The 23,343-nt window shown below is 39.3% G+C and overlaps 2 protein-coding genes across 5 annotated transcripts in view; one reads left to right on the plus strand and one right to left on the minus strand.

The window, feature by feature from the left end:
* Positions 1–203: 203 nt before the first annotated feature.
* znf330 (zinc finger protein 330) overlaps positions 204–23,343 on the minus strand; it is a 47,004-nt gene continuing 23,864 nt past the window's right edge. Inside the window, exons 1-10 of one of the 4 annotated variants that reach the window (XM_079812790.1) lie at positions 16,083–16,372; positions 15,717–15,843; positions 11,606–11,625; positions 11,448–11,518; positions 8,077–8,153; positions 4,133–4,259; positions 3,920–4,024; positions 3,788–3,834; positions 3,593–3,710; positions 204–2,222 (exon numbers count right to left, since the gene is read on the minus strand). In XM_079812790.1, coding sequence (XP_079668916.1) covers positions 1,972–2,222; positions 3,593–3,710; positions 3,788–3,834; positions 3,920–4,024; positions 4,133–4,259; positions 8,077–8,153; positions 11,448–11,518; positions 11,606–11,625; positions 15,717–15,836 — 936 coding nt within the window. In that variant the 5' untranslated portion in view covers positions 15,837–15,843; positions 16,083–16,372 and the 3' untranslated portion in view covers positions 204–1,971. Of the gene's footprint in view, positions 2,223–3,592; positions 3,711–3,787; positions 3,835–3,919; positions 4,025–4,132; positions 4,260–8,076; positions 8,154–11,447; positions 11,519–11,605; positions 11,626–15,716; positions 15,844–15,916; positions 16,373–23,343 lie in introns of those variants that run through there. The other 3 variants (XM_079812792.1, XM_079812791.1, XM_079812793.1) reach the window with 3 other exon arrangements.
* rnf150a (ring finger protein 150a) overlaps positions 17,278–23,343 on the plus strand; it is a 23,538-nt gene continuing 17,472 nt past the window's right edge. Inside the window, exon 1 of the mRNA XM_079812788.1 lies at positions 17,278–17,965. Within this exon, the coding sequence (XP_079668914.1) occupies positions 17,509–17,965 (457 nt within the window). The 5' untranslated portion in view covers positions 17,278–17,508. The remainder of the gene's footprint in view (positions 17,966–23,343) is intronic.

Consider the following 23,343-nt stretch of genomic DNA (forward strand, 5'->3'; position numbering starts at 1 on the left):
ATATCACATAATTGGGGGAAGGAGGAGGAGGGAAAAATCCAAATTCTGATCCATCTGAATTGCAGCTGCCTTTACATGCTATCTGAATGAGCTTAAATACAGGTTTCCTAGTTCGCCCTATCTAGTCAAAATTTGAATGCGATGAGCTTGTAATTACGACTTCAGAAGTGGGAAGTGGGAAATTTCCAACAGCACATGAAGGTAGCATTACAATCAAACTAAGTTCACTTTATTTAGCAATAATAAGAATACCTTAACATAAAGTCAGCAAACAACAGGCCTATAACACACACAACAGAGGTAACAAGAGTAAAGAAAAATGTGTCAAACAAGCAGCTCCTGACAGCAGAAACCAGCAAAATCCCCAAAGACTCAATACGTGCGTGCGTGTGTGTGTGTGTGTGAGAGATGGAGGTTAAAAAACACACCGAAAGATACAAAAAACGTTTGGTGTGAAGCGGCAAGAGTTAGAAAACTAACTCAATACTGACACCTATTGGCTTGATTGCATTGTCTGGCTATCACCAGACCAAGCTCAATTTACGATTGAACATTGGTCTGGGGAGTCTGCTCTGTTTTTTCTACTGCACACGCGAGCATAAACGCGCATTAATTAAATAACTTTGTACGCAATTGGATAGTCCTTCAACCAATCAGACCACAAAAGGCGTGATCAACAGGCAACGACCCATCGCTTCTCTATCCGTCATCGTGTTAAACCCGCCAATAGCGCACCAGGTGGATAAGCCAGTCTGTGATTGGTTCCCGCAAAAGTGTAACAGAAGCAGTAGAAATGAATGTACGGGTTTCCAGACTGAGTTGCCGGGTGAACTCAAATCCGAAGTGCGCATATCGACCTCAAAGGTGGCGCTCACGAGCACCCTTCTGAGACCTAAAATGACAAATGGGACACCCTACGGTCTCATGGACTTAACGGACACGCGGCAGCCATTTTAAGTCCACAAGACCGAAAGTGCACATGAAGTGTGCCATTTGGGACAGGGCCTTCGTAATTGTTATAATGCTACTCTGTGCATTCAGTGGCTGCTATGAGACACTTGTTGCACTGCAGTGAGCTAGAAGGATATTACAATATCATATTAATAAATGCTGGATGGCTTGTGTTGCTAAATGGCATGCGATTAATGTTAAAACATATTGTATGATGGAGAAAATCCTGTATTAGTGTTCTCTGTCTATAAATGGTCAAAACAGTTGCTCACCTGTCTAATAAAACACAATATATTAAAGTGTCTTTGGTGTTTCCATGGTTTCTACAAAATAAAAGCGTAAATCGAGGGTAATGCGGGTATGATGTCATTGATAGGCGGTCCGTGTCCTGGTTAAAATGGCTGGCTTCTCTGGATTTAAACATTCTTGGAAACATTTGGGATAATGTATGTACATAAGTCAACAACATACAGAACATTGCTCTGGTGGTTTTGGGGTATTTTAATCCAAAAATCTTACATATTGTGCCTTTAATGCACTACAAAGTACACCACTATAGTGTGAAATTCAGAACACGACTTTCTTATAGTGTAAATTTGACTATATTTGAATAAAGCAAAAGTTTAAATATTAAGCACTTGACTTTCACAAACCCTTGCCTGTTCCTGTCCTTAAGATACAATTTACTTTGAAATCAATAATCAATCTAGTGTGTGTGTGTAGGTGTCCTGAGAGCGGAGAAGTGGAGTGTTGTCTGCATTATTCCAATCCCATTGAAAGAAATACACAAAACAGGTGACTTTTAAAAACATTTCTTCAGATATATTTGCAAGTCAAATGTCAGACAATGTCAGAAATTCCACTATGTCAACGCAATCTCCATTTCATTGGGCAGAAAACCTTAATTAGGAACAGGGCATATATCTGATGCTTGTGACTGCAAAGCTCATGTTTTTTTGGGGGGGGGGGTGACACCATGGCTTGGGCTATATCTGAATTTCTGACATCTACAGCTTTTTATTAGGTCTTTCCACTTTCGCCCATGCTCAGATTTGAGAGTGACTCCTCAACCTCAGGATCGTCCTCCTCATCATCATCGTCATCATCTTCATCCTCTTCTTCATCATCATCATCCTCATCGAAGTCATCGTCCTCCTCGTCTTGGCCTCCCCCTCCAGATTCCAAATTTTTCCAATAGGAGCTGTATCCAGACGCACCATAGTCATCATCATCATCTGCACCAGTCTGCCGGCCAAACTTATGGGTTCGTGCTGTGTAAAAAAAAAAAAAAGTACAATCATCTGGTTACTATCAGACACGCAACAATACTACTAGGAGCTGTATTACAGCTGTTCAACTCTGTCCAAAAAGTAATATTGGGATTATTTTTGAACAGCAAAATGGAAACATATTGCTTAGGTCATCAGGAAGATAACCGCTCATGTGACTTCTACTTTCAAAGCAAAAAGAGTTGCATAATGATAATGTTGACAATGTGTTTTCTTCACATAACTCAGACCCCCTAAAGTTGTTTTTTTTACATTGTATTTATTGGGTTTTAAAATAAGATATCAGTACAAAATACAAATGAGTCTGTACAGATCTTCTCCATATATAAAAAAAAAAGTTCAGTTTGCATTCACATTGTATAGGGACTTGAAAGTGAATTCTTTTTGAACTACTTTTTATGTATTCACACATAAATTTTATTTTTTAATACTTTTATTATCCCACAGTGGCCGCTTCTTCCGCTTGTGTGTGTGTGTGTGTGTGGCAAGGTTATGTTCGTAAACGAAAACTGAAACTAAGACTAAAACTATTGGTCAAATTTTTTTTCCGTAAACTGAAATCAAATAAAAAAAATCATAATAAATGAAAAACTAAAACTAAACGAAACAACAACTCTTACTGAAAAACTAGCTGAAATAAAATAATAATTAGTAAAAGTAAATATTCGTTTTCATATTTAATAAGCTCTCTTTACTGTGGCGGAAAATCTGACCTGTGGTGGTTGAGGGAGTATGTATATGGAGCTACAGCGCGTGAAGTGAGCTGAGCTGAGGAGATTAAAGGGTTAGTTCACCCAAAAATGAAAATTCGGTCATTAATTACTCATGTCGTTCGACACCCGTCAGACCTCCGTTCATATTCGGAACACAAATTAAGATATTTTTGTTGAAAGCTGATGGCTGAGAAAGGCTTCAGATAGGCCTCCATTGGCATTCAGTACATTTATACTCCCAAGACTCATAAAAGGCACTTAAAACGTCGTTACAAAGTCCATCTCACCACAGTGACTCTACAATGATCTTACGATGCGACAATAGTTTTTGTGCGCAAAAAAAAATCAAAATAACACCTTTATCCAACTTGTTATTGTCGTTCGTGTGTGCCTCCACGACGCATGCGCGAGAATATCTTACATATTGTGCCTTTAAATATTACATTTTATATGTATTATAAAAACTATGCTAAAATTATTATTTGAATTAAATGTCAGAATTGTTAAACATCAGATTGAGAATTATATTATACGTATCATTTTAATAATTTTATCTTGATTAATTGTGCATTAACCCTACACTATTCGAAATAACATGCCTCAAAAGACAGTTTAAACTAAACAGACTACAATACTCACTGGACATGCTGAGATCTTTGGTCTCCTGAGTTTCATGTCCACACTTCGGGCACGGAGGAGCCCTGCCTTTCTCCTGCTTGAACACTTTGCTTCGGGCGTGATCGTCACAGAAGCAAGCCTGGAACAAAAGAATTTCAATTGTAGTTTGTCCAAACAAAATATGCACAGAATCAAATGGGACAGGAAACCCCTAACCTTGCACCGGAGACAGGAGTGCTGACCCAGACGATTACAAGAGAGACCTGAAATTGGGGCAAAGGTAAAGGCTTTGAACAAGTCAGTTTCAAGAAGTCAAATATTCATCAAACCATTCCAAACGAGACGTACATTTATAAGTCTCTGCTTCCAAGACCTGGCAGCTCGCCTGGTGTTCAAATTGATCATCCTCACACAGGAAGTTGTGGCAAAAAGAGCAGCGGAAAATGCGCCCACCTGTACGTGATACAAGCAAACAGGATATTATTGGTTTCTCCGCCATTCCAGTGCTTTACAGTACAGTAACTGTTAGTACCGTACTAGACATGAACGCTTGCTCTTTACCGTGTTCCCAAACGCTGCGGTCGCATTCAATGCAGTCTGCATCACAAAGAGGACAGGAGCAGGCGTGGGTGCTCAAGCACTTCTTTCCATGGCACACCCAGGCCTCACAGAAATCACAAATGGCCCCCTAATGGTCACAAACAGTACTGCATTAACTACAAAGCCACACATTCACAATCAAAGACTCTTCTGTCTGTGGTCACTGAAAACAGTCCTGATGAGAGCCGCACGATTAATCATTAAAAGATCACAATATTGATTCAAACACACACACAATCTCATCCCTAAGTGACAACGATTCTCCTGTGTCTATTACACCTTTGACAAAATCACAGTGAACGTTCAGGTCTGTGTTGGCGCTGCCGCTGAGCCAGAGAGAACGGTTGACATGTGTAGGTATGAAACAAACAGTCTTTTCAACCAGAGAGTCTTGCAATAATTAAAGGGTTAGTTCACCCAAAAATGAAAATTCTGTCATTAATGACTTACCCTCATGTCGTTCGACACCTGTCAGACCTCCGTTCATCTTCAGAACACAAATGAAGATATTTTAGTTGAAATCTGATGGCTCTGAAAGGCCTCCATTGGCACAATGGCACGTTACACTCTCAAGACCCTTAAAAGCTACTAAAGACGTCGTTACAAAGTCCATCTCACTACAGTGGTTCTACAATAACTTTATGAATCGGCGAGAATAGTTTTTGTGCGCAAAAAAACCCTAAATAACGACTTATATAGTGATGACGATTTCAAAACACGGCCTCATGAAGCTTCGAAGCGTTATGAATCAGTGAGCCGAATCATGATTCGGATCGCGTGTCAAACGCCAAACTGCTGAAATTTGGCGATTCAAACTGCTGATTCGACTCACTGATTCATAACGCTTCGAAGCTTCATGAGGCCGTGTTCTGAAATCGTCATCACTATGCAAGTCATTATTTAGGGTTTTTTTGCGCACAAAAACTATTCTCGTCACTCCTTAAAGTTATTGTAGAACCACTGTAGTGAGATGGACTTTGTAACGACGTCTTTAGTAGCTTTTAAGGGTCTTGAGAGTGAACCGTGCCATTGTGTCAATGGAGGCCTTTCAGAGCCATCAGATTTCAACTGAAATATCTTCATTTATGTTCTGAAGATGACCGGAGGTCTGACGGGTGTCGAACGACATGAGGGTAAGTAATTAATGACAGAATTTTCATTTTTGGGTGAACTAACCCTTCAATATTAAATCACAGAAGTACTGGGATACACGTCTATAGTTAAGTTTATAGTCAATGGAAGTGATCAAACTAGAGCAAATCATCTTTGTAAAGTAACTTGGAGCTTTAAACAATGATTGTATTAATTACATAAACCAGTAGGTGGCGAAAAGTGTTTAATAAGTGTATTTGTCATTAAATCATTCATTCAAGAGATTAGTTCAAAAGTACTGATTCTTTTAGTAATGAAACGAGTCATTGATTCATTAATTCAAGAGATTTGTTTAAAAATGCTGATTCATTCAGTAATGAAACAAGTGAAGTCTTTATGAGAGAATCCTTGATTCATTCATTCATTCAAGAGATTCTTTTAAAAACACTGATTCATCCAATAATGAAACAAGTGAAGTCTTTATGAGAGAATCCTTGATTCATTCATTCATTCAAGAGATTCTTTTAAAAACACTGATTCATCCAATAATGAAACAAGTGAAGTCTTTATGAGAGAATCCTTGATTCATTCATTCATTCAAGAGATTCTTTTAAAAACACTGATTCATCCAATAATGAAACAAGTGAAGTCTTTATGAGAGAATCCTTGATTCATTCATTCATTCAAGAGATTCTTTTAAAAACACTGATTCATCCAATAATGAAACAAGTGAAGTCTTTGGCCCTGTCCCAAATGGCACACTTCATTCACAATCAAAGACTCTTCTGTCTGTGGTCACTGAAAACAGTCCTGATTAGAGCCGCACGATTAATCATTAAAAGATCACAATATTGATTCAAACACACACACACACACACACACACAATCTCATCCCTAAATGACAACGATTCTCCTGTGTCTATTAAATCTTTGACAAAATCACAGTGAACGTTCAGGTCTGTGTTGGCGCTGCCGCTGAGCCAGAGAGAACGGTTGACATGTGTAGGTATGAAACAAACAGTCTTTTCAACCAGAGAGTCTTACAATAATTAATATTAAATCACAGAAGTACTGGGATAAAAGTTTATAGTCAATGGAAGTGATCAAACTAGAGCAAATCATCTTTTGAAAGTAACTTGGAGCTTTAAACAATGATTGTATCAATTACATGAATGAATGATTCAATGACAAATACACTTAAGAGATTTGTTTAAAAATGCAGATTCATCCAGTAATGAAACGAGTCATTGATTCATTCATTCATTCAAGAGATGTGTTTAAAAACACTGATTAATGCAGTAATGAAGCAAGTTAAGTCTTTATGAGAGAATCATTGATTCATTCATTCAAGAGATGTTTAAAAACACTGATTCATCCAGTAATGAAGCAAGTGAAGTCTTTATGAGTGAATCATTGAATCATTCATTCAAGAGATTTGTTTAAAAACACTGATTCATCCAGTAATGAAACAAGTGAAGTCTTTATGAATGAATCATTGATTCATTCATTTCAAGAGATTTGTTTAAACACGCTGTTCATCCAGTAATGAAACAAGTGAGTCAGATTCATTCATTCAAGAGATTTGTTCAAAAACACTGATTCATCCAGTAATGAAGCAAGTGAAGTCTTTATGAGTGAATCATTGAATCATTCATTCAAGAGATTTGTTTAAAAACACTGATTCATCCAGTAATGAAACAAGTGAAGTCTTTATGAATGAATCATTGATTCATTCATTTCAAGAGATTTGTTTAAACACGCTGTTCATCCAGTAATGAAACAAGTGAGTCAGATTCATTCATTCAAGAGATTTGTTCAAAAACACTGATTCATCCAGTAATGAAGCAAGTGAAGTCTTTAAGAGTGAATCATTGAATCATTCATTCAAAAGATTCATTTAAAAACACTGATTCATCCAGTAATGAAACAAGTGAAGTCTTTATGAATGAATCATTGATTTATTCATTTCAAGAGATTTGTTTAAACACGCTGTTCATCCAGTAATGAAACAAGTGAGTCAGATTCATTCATTCAAGAGATTTGTTCAAAAACACTGATTCATCCAGTAATGAAGCAAGTGAAGTCTTTATGAGTGAATCATTGAATCATTCATTCAAAAGATTCATTTAAAAACACTGATTCATCCAGTAATGAAACAAGTGAAGTCTTTATGAATGAATCACTGATTCATTCATTTCAAGAGATTTGTTTAAACACGCTGTTCATCCAGTAATGAAACAAGTGAGTCAGATTCATTCATTCAAGAGATTTGTTCAAAAACACTGATTCATCCAGTAATGAAACAAGTGAGTCAGATTCATTCATTCAAGAGATTTGTTCAAAAACACTGATTCATCCAGTAATGAAACAAGTGATTTATTTATAAGCGAGTCATTGATTCATTAATTCAACACGATTTTTAAAAAAGTATTCATTGTAATTAATAAAACATTTTTAAATAGACTGCAGCTAATATTAATATTTTGTCAGAACCTCTGGTAATTTACATGTTATTTAATTTTGTTTCTGTTCAGAATCGTGGGAGAATCATGATCTCAGTTTGAAACAAAATCGTGATTATGAATTTATCCAGAATCGTGCAGCTCTAGATCTTCAGGAATGAATGTTCTCAGTTTTACTAGAAAGAGCTCAAATCAAATGATAGTGTTTTCAGTTTCTTCCACTGGCTCGATAATGATGCACACGATGGCAAATACTCTCTTCTGAAATAACAGGAAGCAGAAGGCTGCCAGAGAGTATGGTGTGGAAAATGTGAAATCTGTGACGATGTGTCCTGGTGATGTTCCACTTACCACCATGCCCATTCCAGTGCTGTGAACGCCAGGATGTTTTATGACACAGTCTGAAGACTTCATACATTTCGTTTTGCCTTTGAATAAAGAAACACAATAGACAATTAAAACTTCTTTATCTCTGATATCTCCAGCTAGAACAAACAGATAACAACAGTTTCAAATATTTTTGTAGGATATCCTCCTCCCCTTCCCTCTTATAACGCTGATACTTGTGACCCTCGCGTGTGAAAAGCAGCCGCACTTTGTTCCCATTCCGCAGATTTGAATGGAATCTTGTCATTAGTTATCTTTTGAAAAAATTCATATTATCTTTCCCTTACATTTGTTTCCACATTACACCACCCTGCTTGGACAAAACACTCTGCTCAGTTGCTGCCAGTGGCCTGTCCCAGCATGGTGAGGAAAAGGGATCAGGGAAATGTACTAGGGCTGGGTATTAAAGGGGTGATGAATTGAGAAATCAACTTTCCCTTGAGCTTTTGATATATAAGAGGTATTGGCAAATATAAGAATATCCTGTGAGTTTCAGAGCTGAAAACTTTGTTAGTCAAAGAAAAACTTTTATAGACACCAGACCCTGAAAACGATCTTGTGCTTCACCCTTACGTCATCGTGCGACAAAACACCGCCTCTACAGAATAATAAGCACATGTAATTTATTAGCTCCGCCCACCGACTCACGGAGATGGTCGGATTGCTAGCCAGCAGCAATAAACATGCCGAGGATATCACGATATTGCGCTATTCCTGGTTGTGGAAGAACACAGTCACTGCATAAGCTTCCCTCGGATCCTAATATTAGGAATATGTGGTTGAACTTTATTTTAATGAAGTTCCAGCTCACGTGGGGATTTGCAGACATATTGAGATTGAAACACAATGGTGTGCCTTCTATATCGGACCCGACAGGAATGGTGCAGCACACTGATGTGAGTAAAACATGTTTTATACGTGATAGTATTGCATTGTTACAGATTGTTTCATATGTGTACGATTGTGTATTGATTATGTGTAGAGAGACTTGTTGTAACGTTATGGGTGTGTCCGCGCGAGTGTGTGTGTGTGTGTGTCTCCGCGCTAGTGTGTGTACGTGTGTGTCCGCGCGAGTGTCTCCGTGTGTGTGTGTCTCCGCGCGAGTGTCTCCGTGTGTGTGTGTGTGTGTGTGTGTGTGTGTGTCTCCGTGTGTGTGTGTGTGTGTGTGTGTGTGTGTGTGTGTGTGTGTGTGCGCGCGCGAGTGTGAGTGCGTGTGTCTCCGCGCCAGTGTGTGTGTGTGTCTCCCCGCGAGTGTGTGTGTGTGTGTGTGTGTGTGTCTCCCCGCAAGTGTGTGTGTGTGTGTGTGATTTAGTGTTTGTTTGATATTTTGCGAGTTCTCTGAGCATTTCCCCTAGACGATTCCTGGGACAGACGGTAGCTGAAGCTCATTAAATATGCAAATATTATCCAATCCTAGCCGTGGGCGTTTACTTCCAAGTCTTCAGCTCGGCACGCCCATCAAATCCGAGTGTTTCTCAGAGAGCCTCAACACCAAGGCAGAAAATAGCCTATTACTTATTATTAGGGATGTGACGGTGAGGAAATTTTCCCACCGGTTAATTGATGTGTGACAACACCGGTAATACCGGTATCACCGGCGGAGGCTTTTAAATCACTAATTCTGTCTAACCGAAAGTAACATGCATACGACCGCTCTGAACTGAAAACGCGCCAGTGTTGCGTATTCACACACCGTGAATGACAGCTCGTCTGTAAATGCGCGCTCTGTGAGGCCATGGGTGCGTCTCAATCAGTTCCCTAGTTCAGTAGTCAGGGCACTGATCAAGCATTGATCAGTCTATGATTGAGATGCACGCCATGAATGAATAACAGTTCGTCCGTAAAGCCTCGTTTATACTTGACGCGCCCGCACGAGCGCGAGGGTGCACGCGGCAAAAATAAATGCGCGCAGTCAGCGTAGCGCGGAGGCTCGCACTGCGGAGCCAGGCGAAAGGAAACAATGCGCGCTCTGTGCGGCCGTCCACATTTTACTTTCAGTTTTGATTTAGCGCCAATTCGGCTGCGGGTTGCTTGAATTGTGGGTTCATTAGCCTATTATTTTTAATGAAAAACACAACAACAAAACAAATGACCAACTCCCTTAAATAGGCGCTTTTACGTTTCGCTTTGAAACCAAATCTTCCGCGATCATCTCAGTCAGCTCCTCACTCTTAAATCTGATGAATGACTCCTGCCGCTGCCGAGACTGCACGGTCGGATCCTGCTTTACTAAGCAGATACGTTCAGTTTTTATTTGTATTGTCTGTTCTCTAACTGAACTAAATTATTTTATTACTATAAAAAAAATCAAAAAGACGGTGGGCGGTGCCACGGTGGGCAAGTGATGTAACCGGTGTTGAGTCTGGACACCGGTAACACCGGCAACACCGACTATCGTAGCAAGCCTACTTATTATGATGTTTTTGAATGTAAAAACCACATAAACGCCATAAGATGACTTCAGACAACAGTATAAAAAAATAAAAAAAGCCAGTTCATGACCCCTTTAAGACAAATTTTACAATTCCATTCGATTTCGTTACCGATGCGATTCAATCGATTATTTTGGATATATATCAGGTACAATACATGGCAGATTCTCTCAAGGAAAACAAATCTCTCAACTAATGCTGTAAATTATGGGAGTCAGTTGAGCCTACTTATAATATTAAAAGTAAAAATTAACCGATTTATATACGAACACTTAAATGTTTTTTTATAAGAACAAAGTTATATGAAATATATACATTTAAACGGTGGCTGTCATAAAAACTTGCCAGATTTATTCAAACATGCATTAAATATTGAAGAACATTAAAAATTATAATGAATATGTAATATGGGGCATATATTTAGCAAAATGCTCCACTCTGGAGTTAATTTTTCTAGAAGACTAATGAGTTTATGGACACTGAATGTGGTTTTTCTGAGGTAAATGTGACGTTACGTGACATTGTTTACAAGATTGAGCGATTCCATGATACGGATTTCGGTATCTTTTAACACACTTTCAGATGCTCATTCATGTTTATTTCATGCTGTAACTGGTATTAAAGCGGATGAGTTCATGTGAGTTCAGCTACTGAGCCGAATGTTCTGTCCAAGCAGGGTGATGTCATGTGGAAAAAAGTTCCACTTTTTTTCCCCCTTCTCTTGAGCTAATAAAAATAAAAAAGAGAACCCAGCCCAATAGTATTTGTTTAGATACTGCTTTTTTTTTTTTTTGCCAGACCAAAAAAAATAAAAAGAAGCACAATCTAGGGGAAAATGATGAGTGTCAATTATCATGAGGGTGGAGTGTGTGTGGGGGTTCAAAATAAGGAAGTCCGGCTCACCACACTGTGCACACATGGGGAGTTTCTGCACTGAAGAACAGAAATAGCAGAACGCTCGGTTCTTCTGTCGCCTGGCAACAGAAAAGAATGTGATATATTATGTAAGGGAATGTAACAATTCTGACTCGAAGCAAAAAATCATAATTAAGTCAAATTACCTTTGACACTTGTCACATTCCTAAAAAGTCAAATAAGAAAAAAAAAGTTAGGGCAGTGCATCAATGTACCCACTGGAAAGAAACCTGCAGCAAAACTGAAACATGTTGAAAACAGCCTCAACACTGGTCAAAAATGCCAAGAGATTCCTGTAGGTTATATCAAAGTTTTAATAGAAATTCCCAAAGGACCTCATGAAACCGATCCGTAACATGTCTGGGTCATATTAATTTGCATAAAAAAAGACTTTTACATCAAGATATTGTTTTTATTATGCACAATGTACAATTAAGCACTTTCCCCCCCAATTCTCATTATTGCAATGGGAAAAAATATTGCATTACTGAATGTGATGAACAAATATTTATCCACCACAAAAGTATTGGTTCGCACTGTATTTAAAATTAGCATAAAACGGAAGCTAATAATAATAATAATACATTTTATTTAAAGGCGCCTCGCTGGGCACTCGAGGACACCGTACAACACATAAAAACAGTAAAAAATAATAAACAGATAAGAAAGGCAATGTAAATGGTTAAGTGGGGTATGCAATTCTGAATAGGTGAGTTTTTAGTCTTGATTTGAAAAAGATGAGAGAATATTGCGTAAGTGGAAATATGCAGACCGGGTGATGTTATTGATATGAGGGAAAAACAGCTTTTGAAAGGGTTGATTTAGTGCCAATAAGAAGAATTTCTGTTTTATCACTGTTTAGTTTGAGGAAGTTGGAGGAGAACCAGAATTTGAGCTCGGTGAGGCAGTTGGTAAGGGAGGAAGGTGAGAGGGTGGAGTTTGGTTTGCTGGAAAGGTAGAGCTGGGTGTCATCCGCGTAGCAATGGAAGTGAATGTTGTATTTGCGGAAGATATTGCCAAGGGGGAGGAGGTAGATGATGAAGAGAAGGGGCCCCAGGACAGAGCCCTGGGGCACACCAGTGGTAACGGAGGACGGGTGGGAACTGCAGGATTGGATTTAGATGAACTGAGAGCGGCCTGAGAGGTAGGATTTAAACCAGTCGATTTCCATACCAATGGAAAGTTGCTATAATGTTAAAGTTTTGTTTCTAAACACATTGTAAATGTTAGAAATGTATTGCTGAAACACATTACAAAGACTGTGAACTGTGTAGCAATGAATTGTGGAGTTAGACCGGTAAACAGTTTTTCACCGTTGCTGTGTTCAGGATTTTGTGGGCGGGGCTAAAACGGTGGCTCGATGACACACTGGAGTCGCTGTGCATATGGCCCCTCCCCCTACACTATCATAACTGTCGATTCACAAAGCCTGGCTCCTCCCCTAACACGATCATAACTAGAGCATGTTCGCCCGCTCGATCGCGAGTTACTGTCAGTACCGTTAGTTACTACAGCCTACAACTTACAAAACAAAAACGATGATATCAAGAAGAGGTGGATTAATTTTGTGAACAGCCGCCTTGATGGAGGACTGAGGATCACCACCAACACCTGCCTCTGCAGTGACTTTACACCGGATAGTTTTACAAACTTTCACTGGAGACAACTGGGGTTCACTGATAATCCGCAGCAGAATGGGGCCGAACCGACCATCTCTTGCCCTGGCCTTCATCCGGTGCGTCATGATCATAGACGGTCATGATCAGTACGTGAATATTGTCTTGTGTGCTAACGGCAGCTTTCCCGCGAGTGGGCGTGGTTTCAGCCCCTACAGCGGACACACCCCCAGCGTTTGAGAGCAGAGAACGTTGCTTATTTTTCAAGCTTTTGAGAAGCTATTTTATTTACTTGGCGGATTTTTTTATGATTCAAATTTGGCTGGGTGGTTAATAACATTTATCTGTGGTGAGAAACTCAGAACACATGTTTAGTTTTGACTTTACAGGGACTTTAAGGGCCTTTCACACTGTTAAGCGACGTGATGACATTCTTGAATCGAAACAACAGCTAGATCGAGTATGGAGATATTCACACCGGCCGCAATCAATCTTTAGACCTCGTTGCTCCGCGATGAAAAGCCGTCCAATTAGATTGGAGCTTTAGATCACGTGCCTGGAGCCGCTGGAGGTCAGAGATTGGTGGCGCTGTTTTGAAAGCCAGTGTAAAAACACCAAAGAAAAAGGATGTTGAGTTCTTGTTTTCTGAGAACAGATTTATTCTCACATGCTTACTTCTTATTTCTTTATGCAGAACATAATTTCTATTCATTTTGCACTGAATTATGTCATCTGAAGAGCTTTGAACAGCGTACCGAACACATGTGCACGTGTTATGAGTCAGAGAGCACTGCTCTGCCCTAGATCTGTCAATCAAATCCCATGATCATAATCTACTCCCTTCTGTATATTTCCTCATTCTGAGTTCCATACAGAAACATGAAGCCAAATAGACATATAATTACGACGATATATGATCTGACTGTGTTTTTTATGCAGCTCAGGGTATTTCTATATTAGAGGATGTTTGCATGAGAAATCACTATATCACAGTCCGTTATAAAACACTACAAATAACGCATGTCTGCCAATTATGTAATCAAAATCCACTTCATATCGCAAAGGGAAGTTATTACAAGCATGATGGTTTTAAGTCGGTTTTGAGCAAAAAATAATCTCATATATTGTGATGTGTAGCTTGATGCTAATTGTAGCTGTAATGCACCAGCTGCGATTATATTTTATGATGTTTTTGATCAAAAGAATTCTCCTATGGTCTCGTAAGCATTATAGATAGTTTAAGTTTCTGGTGTAATACCAAACTTTATTTATCTTAATTCACTGCTGTATGTTGTGCAGCGGACGAGGTTAAAGCCAAATGGAAAATTGCATTGCAGGTGTGAATTAGCCAAAGGCGATCAACTGTTTCGAGTTCTGCATGAGTCCTAATAGTACTATTGTGACGTACATCCGAGTGAAATGGCTTCTCGAACAAGAACAAATGTAGGGCGGGACTTGATTCTGTCCACTAGGAATTGATTGGATGGATGTGGTTTGTAATTGGTTGACCTCATGTAAGTGGCAGGTTGTCCCGCCCTCACGACAGTAAACACATCATCGGAGAAGAGGAAGTTATTTTGATTCAAGACATGAATAAATCATTTATAATAAATACTGCGATTTTCCATAAAATCACAAGAACTGTCCATTTGTATTTCATGGTGACTTTAATTTATGCTGACTTAAATAAGAAACAAATAAACATTACTACTAGGGATGCCACAATTCCCAATATAATATTGAACCATTCGGTACGGCATACACGGTTCAATACGCGCTTGTGAATTGCGTTTTGCATTGTTTATAATTTTTCTACACATTCTATCATTTGCCTCCATCCCAATACACTGAACAACGCGACATACATTCGCATCACACGGGTAGAGTTATACTCACGGAACACTATAGTTAGTCACAATCACGAAAGTTCATTATTTGCATGCGTTTTAAAGCCTTGCGTGTAGGGCACCATGCGCTTTTCCGAGCGTGCGCACTATAAGCCTGTCAAACAAGTGATTACTGGACTAAGTAGTCGTCTTACTGCGCTAATCCTGTCAAATACACACAAGGTTAACATAAACACAGTCGGTTATGTCTAAAGTGAAAGTAAATCGGCGTGTGTCTGTATATTAGATGCGTGCAGGTCTTAAATTGACAGCAGGGCAGCCAATTGAACACGCGGCCGCTTGTCCTTAACCTCTTGCTGTTCCTGTCGCTTAAGAATAGAATAGCAAAAAACTGATCTGACAAGCCATCAGAACCGAACCGAACCGAAAACCGTGGTTAAAAACCGAGGTATGTATTGAACCGTGGACTAACTGTATTGTTGCATAACTAATTACTACATTATTCTTACTGAGGTATATATATATTTTTAATACAACATTAATGAGAATTTGTATGGGAGGATGTACATAATGATGTAAATAATAAGAATCTTAAATATGCTTAATTTTTGGCTGGAAAACAAGTAAAATGTTGAAGACCTAAACAGGTTTCAGTTTTGTGAATATATATTTAAGCTTATAAGAAGAGAATGAGAACTGGAATTATTTTAAAGCCCGTTTAAAGTATTTTCATTCAAATATTTCTTCAAACGATGTCCTTTTGTAACCCGTCAGAGCTGAGAGATGACTCTTACCATGGTTCCGTTACATGGGTGCTTGGCCACATCCACAGCCTCTCTATTGGCTCGACTCTGTTTCTCTCGCTCCTTTCGGCTCTCGGCCTTCTTCCGAGCGCCAGTCTTCTTCTTAGGCATCTTTCACCTCCAATATCAAACACAGAATGCACAATATCTGACACATTTACTCGAGTCGACATGAAACACATTGCGATTACCTGTTGATTAGGCTGATGATTTCCACTGAACTTACACGAGGGACGTGACACCTCATTAATGATCTTTAATACGCATCTCAGCTCAACGGTCAATTTTACAAAAACTTCAGTTTTTATTTACAGGTCAACGCCATCCAATCGACCGCGTCTGTCGTATGAAACTTACCAGGATAAAGGTTTTATCGCGCAGAAAACAGCCAGCTGACCACAGCTGATCCCGGTGCGTGTGTAACAGTAAATCGTTCCGGGTGGAAACTGAAGCGCTGTTATCAGTTCCACAAACATTTACTAACAGGTGTCTTTTGCGTAGCGGGAATTGTTTCGATTGTAATCTAATACAGGTGTATCCTATAAAATATGTATATATATTAAAACCCATATTGTCTATTTATTTAGACGAATAGCAGGAGATGCAGTCCCACTCCATCACAGAGGAGGGCAACGCAAATGTTCTGCGCTGTCCGTGATGGAGCGGTTGCCAGATACTCTACCAAATCACTTCACTACCCCGTGACTGGATTATTTCAACGTTTGAAACATTGCCTCCGTTAAATATATGATCATAACTATATTGAAATTTAAATATTGCATATTCTATACTTTAACATAAAAAACAATATGTAACGAAGCTTATTTTTATTGTTTTTGAAAAAACATCTAATAAAATCTAACTTCTAAATCTGCTAAAACTGCTTTCTTTTTTTACAATAACCAGCTATTTTATAATATTTACAATGTTGTCAAATCGATTAATCGCATCCAAAATAAACGTTTGTGTTTACATAATATATGTACTGTGAATAATTAAGTATATGTGAATACACACATACATACATACATACATACATAAACACACACATATATATATATATATATATATATATATATATATATATATATATATATATATATATATATATATATATATATATATATATATATATATATATATATATATATATATAGAAATATATCATAAAGATATAACAGATGTTGTGTATTTATATACATAATAATTATACACAGTACATGTAACATGTAAACAAACTTATTTTGGACGCGATTAATCGCGATTAATCGATTCAACAGATCATAATATTTTCAGTTATTTTATATTATTGTACCTATTGTTTCTTAATACATTATTTAATTTATAAAGCGCAAAGTTGCAGTATTTGATCAGCGTTTTTCTATCTTGTCCCGTTTGTGTTGCACCGTTCAATTGCGTTAATCCCGGACAGTTTTTATTGTTATTAAATACCAATATATCACGCTTTGAGTTCGTTAATACTTCATATATTGTGTTATTCTCCAACAACTGCATATGGTTTCTCTTCAGTGTTGTTTTAGTAATAATAACTGGCAACCCCAGGCGCAAATCCTGCTGGGTGAAGCGACATGATGGTGGACTGCATCTATAAGCCACTTTTAAAGGACGACGGAGTTGGACAGAGAGATGTTTCGATCTGACGGCCATCTGTTTGTGTTGTGGGCTTGCCAAGTGATGCCGTACTCGAGAATCATCTAAAAAAGCAGCGGGATAAAGACGTTCCCCAGCTTGAAAGGGTTAGTTTGGGATCATTTCTGTCAACATGGCAATGTCCCTAAACCAAGCCTGCCGGAGTATTGCCCTGTCTACTTGGCTGCTGTCGTTTTGCTTCGTGCATTTGCTGTGTCTGGACTTCACAGTGGCCGAGAAAGAGGAATGGTACACTGCCTTCGTCAACATCACTTACCTGGATCCAGTGACATCTGAAATAAAGACAGACAAGAGTGAATGTGGGAGATATGGGGAGCACTCTCCTAAAAGAGACGCCAGGGGTTTTGTGTTCATGCCATCTTCTCTTCTGCAGGACAGACAGGCGTGTGACAGCAACACTAAATTCCCCCTTCCCCATCCCAACATCCCATGGATAGCACTGATATCCAGTGGAAACTGTACCTACAGGGAGAAGATCAGACATGCTGCTGCTCTCAATGCCTCTGCTGTGGTCATTATCAATATGGGCTTCAGCAACTCCAACGACACCATCACTATGCCACATTACGGTAAGAGGACACAACTCTCTTTTCTTGTGCATTTGCTCTCCAAAGGAATATTGACCATTAACGTATGCTAAAAGTACAAGTTGTGCACTGTATCCCAAGTTTATAAGGGCCACTTTTATTGTACAGTATGAAGATCAACTTTATGTCCCACTTAAAGGGATAGTTCACCCAAAAATGAAAATCATGTCATTAATTCCTCACCCTCCTGTCCAAACCCGTAAGACCTTTGTTCATCTTCGGAAAACAAATAAAGATATTTGATGAAATCTGAGAGCTTTCTGACCCCTCCATTGACAGTCCATGCAACTACCACTTTGACCATATCCATATGAATTACTATTACTATTGTTTTGCATTAATACGCGCAGTTACTAATATGTTTATTTATTGGAAATGTAACCGTGAAGCACTGAGCTTGAATTGATATGCAGACGTGCTCTTTACTTGCTTACTTCTGTTTAATTCAGTCACAATTTGAAGAAAAGTTGTTGTTTGTCATGAGACTTTGGGACTTCCTACTTTTTGTCCATATTTTAGGGAATGGAAATAGCCAATAAGTCAATAAGTGTAAGTGTGGAAATCATCTGAAATGATGCTGATCATTCTGAGGAACTCTTTTACCCATGAGCATTACGAGTACACCAGCGGTCAACACATCTGGATTCTTCACCTTACACTTGTTAATGTTTAACATACTTGAACACTGAACAGCAGCCTAAACACACCATCTGGCTGTGTTACAGTTCAGTCCAGCTGGTGCTGATTTTGAGCATTCATTTACTTATTAATGGTTCTCTTCAGTGATTGGTTATGTTACCATTTTTAAATGTCATGGAGTTTTGAGTAATATGTATATACCTGATGAAGGTCATGAGACCGAAACGTTGCTAATAAAAAGTTTTTCATATTTTTTTGCAAGTACTGATAGTGTGCGGGATTTCCCTTTATTCATTGAGATTTTTGGATTTGGTTATCCTTGTGTCCTACGCACCTATCCATTACCTACAGGTGTGCGATAGTAATTGTGCATCAGCTGATTTTGAGCATGAAATGACTGGCTTTCTTTCTCAGATGCAAACGGAAAGTTGAGTGTCTGTACACGTGTCCTGTCCCTCTTGAAACAAGCAAAACACACTGAAATATAGTTTAAATGCAGAAATATATAACCACTAAAAATATTACAATGGATCTTATGGATGGATGGATGGATGGACAGATAGATCGACAGATGGATGGACGGATAGATAGATAGATAGACAGACGGATGGATGGATGGATGGATAAATGGATGGATGGGTAGACAGAAAGACAGATAGATTGGATGGATGGACGGGTAGACAGATGGATGGATGGATGGATGGATGGATGGATGGATGGATGGATGGGCGGATGGATGGATGGATGGACAGAGATCGATGGATGGATGGATGAATGGACGGATGGATGGATGAATGGATGGACAGACGGATGGATGGACCGATAGACAGACAGATAGATCATTGAATGGATTGATGGATGGATGGACGGATAGACAGAAAGACAGAGATTGGATGGATGGATGCATGGACGGACGGACGGACGGACGGACGGACAGAAAGACAGATAGATAATTGAATGGATTGATGGATGGACATATTGATGGATGGACGGATAGACAGAAAGACAGATAGATTGGATGGATGGATGGATGGATGGATGGATGGATGGATAAATGGATGGATAAATGGATGGACGGGTAGACAGAAAGACAGATAGATTGGATGGATGGACGGGTAGACAGATGGATGGATGGATGGATGGACAGAGATCAATGGAGGGATGAATGGAGGGATGGATGGATGGACAGATTGATGGATGAATGAATGGATGGACGGGTAGACAGAAAGACAGATAGATTGGATCGATGGACGGGTAGACAGATGGATGGATGGATGGATGGGCGGATGGATGGATGGACGGACGGACGGACGGAGAGACAGACAGATAGATCATTGAATGGATGGATGGACAGATTGATGGATGAATGAATGGATGGACGGATAGACAGAAAGACAGATAGATTGGATGGATGGATGGACGGATGGATAAATGAATGGACGGGTAGACAGAAAGACAGATAGATTGGATGGATGGACGGGTAGACAGATGGATGGATGGATGGATGGACAGAGATCGATGGATGGATGGATGGATGGATGAATGGACGGATGGATGGACAGATGGATGGATGAATGGATGGACAGACGGATTGGATGGACCGATAGACAGACAGATAGATCATTGAATGGATTGATGGATGGACGGATGGATGGATGAATGGATGGACGGATAGACAGAAAGACAGAGATTGGATGGATGGATGGATGGATGGATGGAAGGACGGACGGACGGACGGACAGATAGATTGGATGGATGGATGGATGGATGGATAAATGGATGGACGGGTAGACAGATGGATGGACGGACGGATGGATGGACGGATAGACAGACAGATAGATCATTGAATGGATTGATGGATGGACAGATGGATGGATGAATGGATGGACGGATAGACAGAAAGAGAGATTGGATGGATGGATGGACGAACGGACGGACAGACAGACAGAAAGACAGATAGATTGGATGGATGGATGGATGGATGGATAAATGGATAAATGGATGGACGGGTAGACAGATGGATAGATGGATGGATGATGGACGGGTAGACAGATGGATGGATGGATGGATGGATGGATGGATGGATGGATGGATGGATGATGGACGGGTAGACAGATGGATGGATGGATGGATGGATGATGGACGGGTAGACAGATGGATGGACGGACGGATGGATGGACGGATAGACAGACAGATAGATCATTGAATGGATTGATGGATGGACAGATGGATGGATGAATGGATGGACGGATAGACAGAAAGAGAGATTGGATGGATGGATGGACGAACGGACGGACAGACAGACAGAAAGACAGATAGATTGGATGGATGGATGGATGGATGGATGGATAAATGGATAAATGGATGGACGGGTAGACAGATGGATAGATGGATGGATGATGGACGGGTAGACAGATGGATGGATGGATGGATGGATGGATGGATGGATAGACAGACAGATAGATCATTGAATGGATTGATGGATGGACAGATGGATGGATGAATGGATGGACGGATAGACAGAAAGACAGAGATTGGATGGATGGATGGATGGATGGACGAACGGACAGACAGAAAGACAGATAGATTGGATGGATGGATGGATGATGGACGGGTAGACAGATGATGGATGTATGCAGTGCTTTAAGTGGGCCGGTACGCGCCGGTACTCAGTACCGCCACTTCCAAATATAGCTCTTGAGTGTTCCGCCACCTCTCCGTGCGCCCACAACCTGCTTTTAGCGGACCGGTACGCTCATTTGCGAGCAGAGACTACATTACCCATAACCCTTGAGTTTTACAAGTGAAAAGCACATGCGTCGCTTTTGCCGCTGTCAGCGTCAACAACTCAAAGTGGTCCGGAGAGGGTGTGTGAAACGCGCAACCATAGCTGCTCGGTTACAATCTATGGTTAAAATACAAAGCACTTGTGTCCGCGACCGGTGACGAGGACGAGAGTTTCCACTTCTACCGATGACAACAGCCGCATGTTGTAGCTGGGTCATTCCTGTTCTACAGTGACTTCTCTGTCTTCATGATTTACCTACTCATATTTTCTATAAAATGAGTCGCATAAGAAATGGCTTAAATTATAAATGTAGGTCTTCTTTATCACTTAAACAGATATAATCGGTATTAAAAATACTATTTTGTTTTTTACACACCTTTTTATTGATATATGCATTCAATTTTATCATGTCCTCAGTGCAAAGTAATCAACTTCCACAAGAACTATAAACCATGAAATGATAAAAATCTCAAAATATTTTTTGATTATGTTATAGAATAGGCTAAACTACCTCTAGTTAAATCATGTTAAATCACATATAAATCATGTGAAACTATAGTTATTTTTTTACAATTGTCTTCATTTACTGTGTCCCTGAAGTCATCTTCCACCCTGTTATGTTTTTCTCGACTTCCAAAAAAGACCGACAATTTCATTGAGACAATTTTCAGGAAATTACATAATTTGTTTTTCCTGCTGGAATTCAACCGTACAAAATTAAGTAAGCTTCAACTCTCACCTCGACCTTTTTTTTAAGTTTTTGAAATGTTATCCTGCTTGTCCTACTCTTAAAGTTCCACCCTTTTAGGCTCTGTTATGAAGAATGTTTGTCCGGTCAAAAAAAATGTAAAAACATATCTGACATAGTTATAAAAGTTCTGTTTACAGGGAGTGCAGAATTATTAGGCACGTTGATTTTCTGATCATATTTTTTTTCCAGGCACATTTGACCAATTCCAAACCACAGTAATCCTAATAACTACTATTGATTTAGTATTTAATAATGTATAAGTGATATATAATTGTTCATGAAGGCTGGAAATGAAAAACACCTTATATTCAGGTGTGCAGAATTATTAGGCATGTTTTCTTTTACAGATAAATTGAGCCAAAAAAGAGATTTAACTCAGACTGAAAAGTCAAAAAGTATTAAATGCCCATGAGAAGGATGCAATACTAATGCAATACTAGACATTGCAGTTAAGGCATGACCATTGGACAGTGAAATGCTCGTTGGGTCAGCAGGATCTGACAAAAACAGGTGGTGAAGAAAAGACACCTGTTAACTGCAAAAGAATTAAGAATTAAGGTGAAGAATTAAGGGTGAAACCATCAGGAACCCTTTAGTCTCCAGCGCCACCATTTTCCAAAGCTGCAACCTACCTGGAGTCTCCAGAAGTGAAGGTGTCAGGATCTCAGAGACTTCAGTTAGGTAAAGAATCCTAAAAAATGACCCCCACTAAATAAGAATCACAAGCTGAAGTGTTGTAAAATATAAAAAAGCCTGCTTTTTTATAGGCTTTATAGGTTTTATAGGTTGAGAATGACTCTTGAAGGACCAGCACCACATCCTCTAGTACCACTGTTTGAAGAATTCATCTTCCAGAATCTGGCAGTACGTTTTGGGAGTTCATTTTTAGTCCATCTCTGCAAAACGGACTTCAGGATGGACTAAAATGAACTCCCAAAACGTACTGCCAGATTCTGGAAGATGAATTCTTCAAACAGTGGTACTAGAGGATGTGGTGCTGGTCCTTCAAGAGTCACTCTCAACCTATCTGTCCATAAAGCCTATAAAAAAACCTTCTTCGTGTATTTTACAACACTTCAGCTTGTGATTCTTATCTAGTGGGGGTCATTTTTTAGGATTCTTTACCTAACTGAAGTCTCTGAGATCCTGACACCTTCACTTCTGGAGACTCCAGGTAGGTTG

This window comes from Gobio gobio, assembly GCF_949357685.1.
Source record: "Gobio gobio genome assembly, chromosome: 3".
Classification (NCBI taxonomy): domain Eukaryota; kingdom Metazoa; phylum Chordata; class Actinopteri; order Cypriniformes; family Gobionidae; genus Gobio; species Gobio gobio.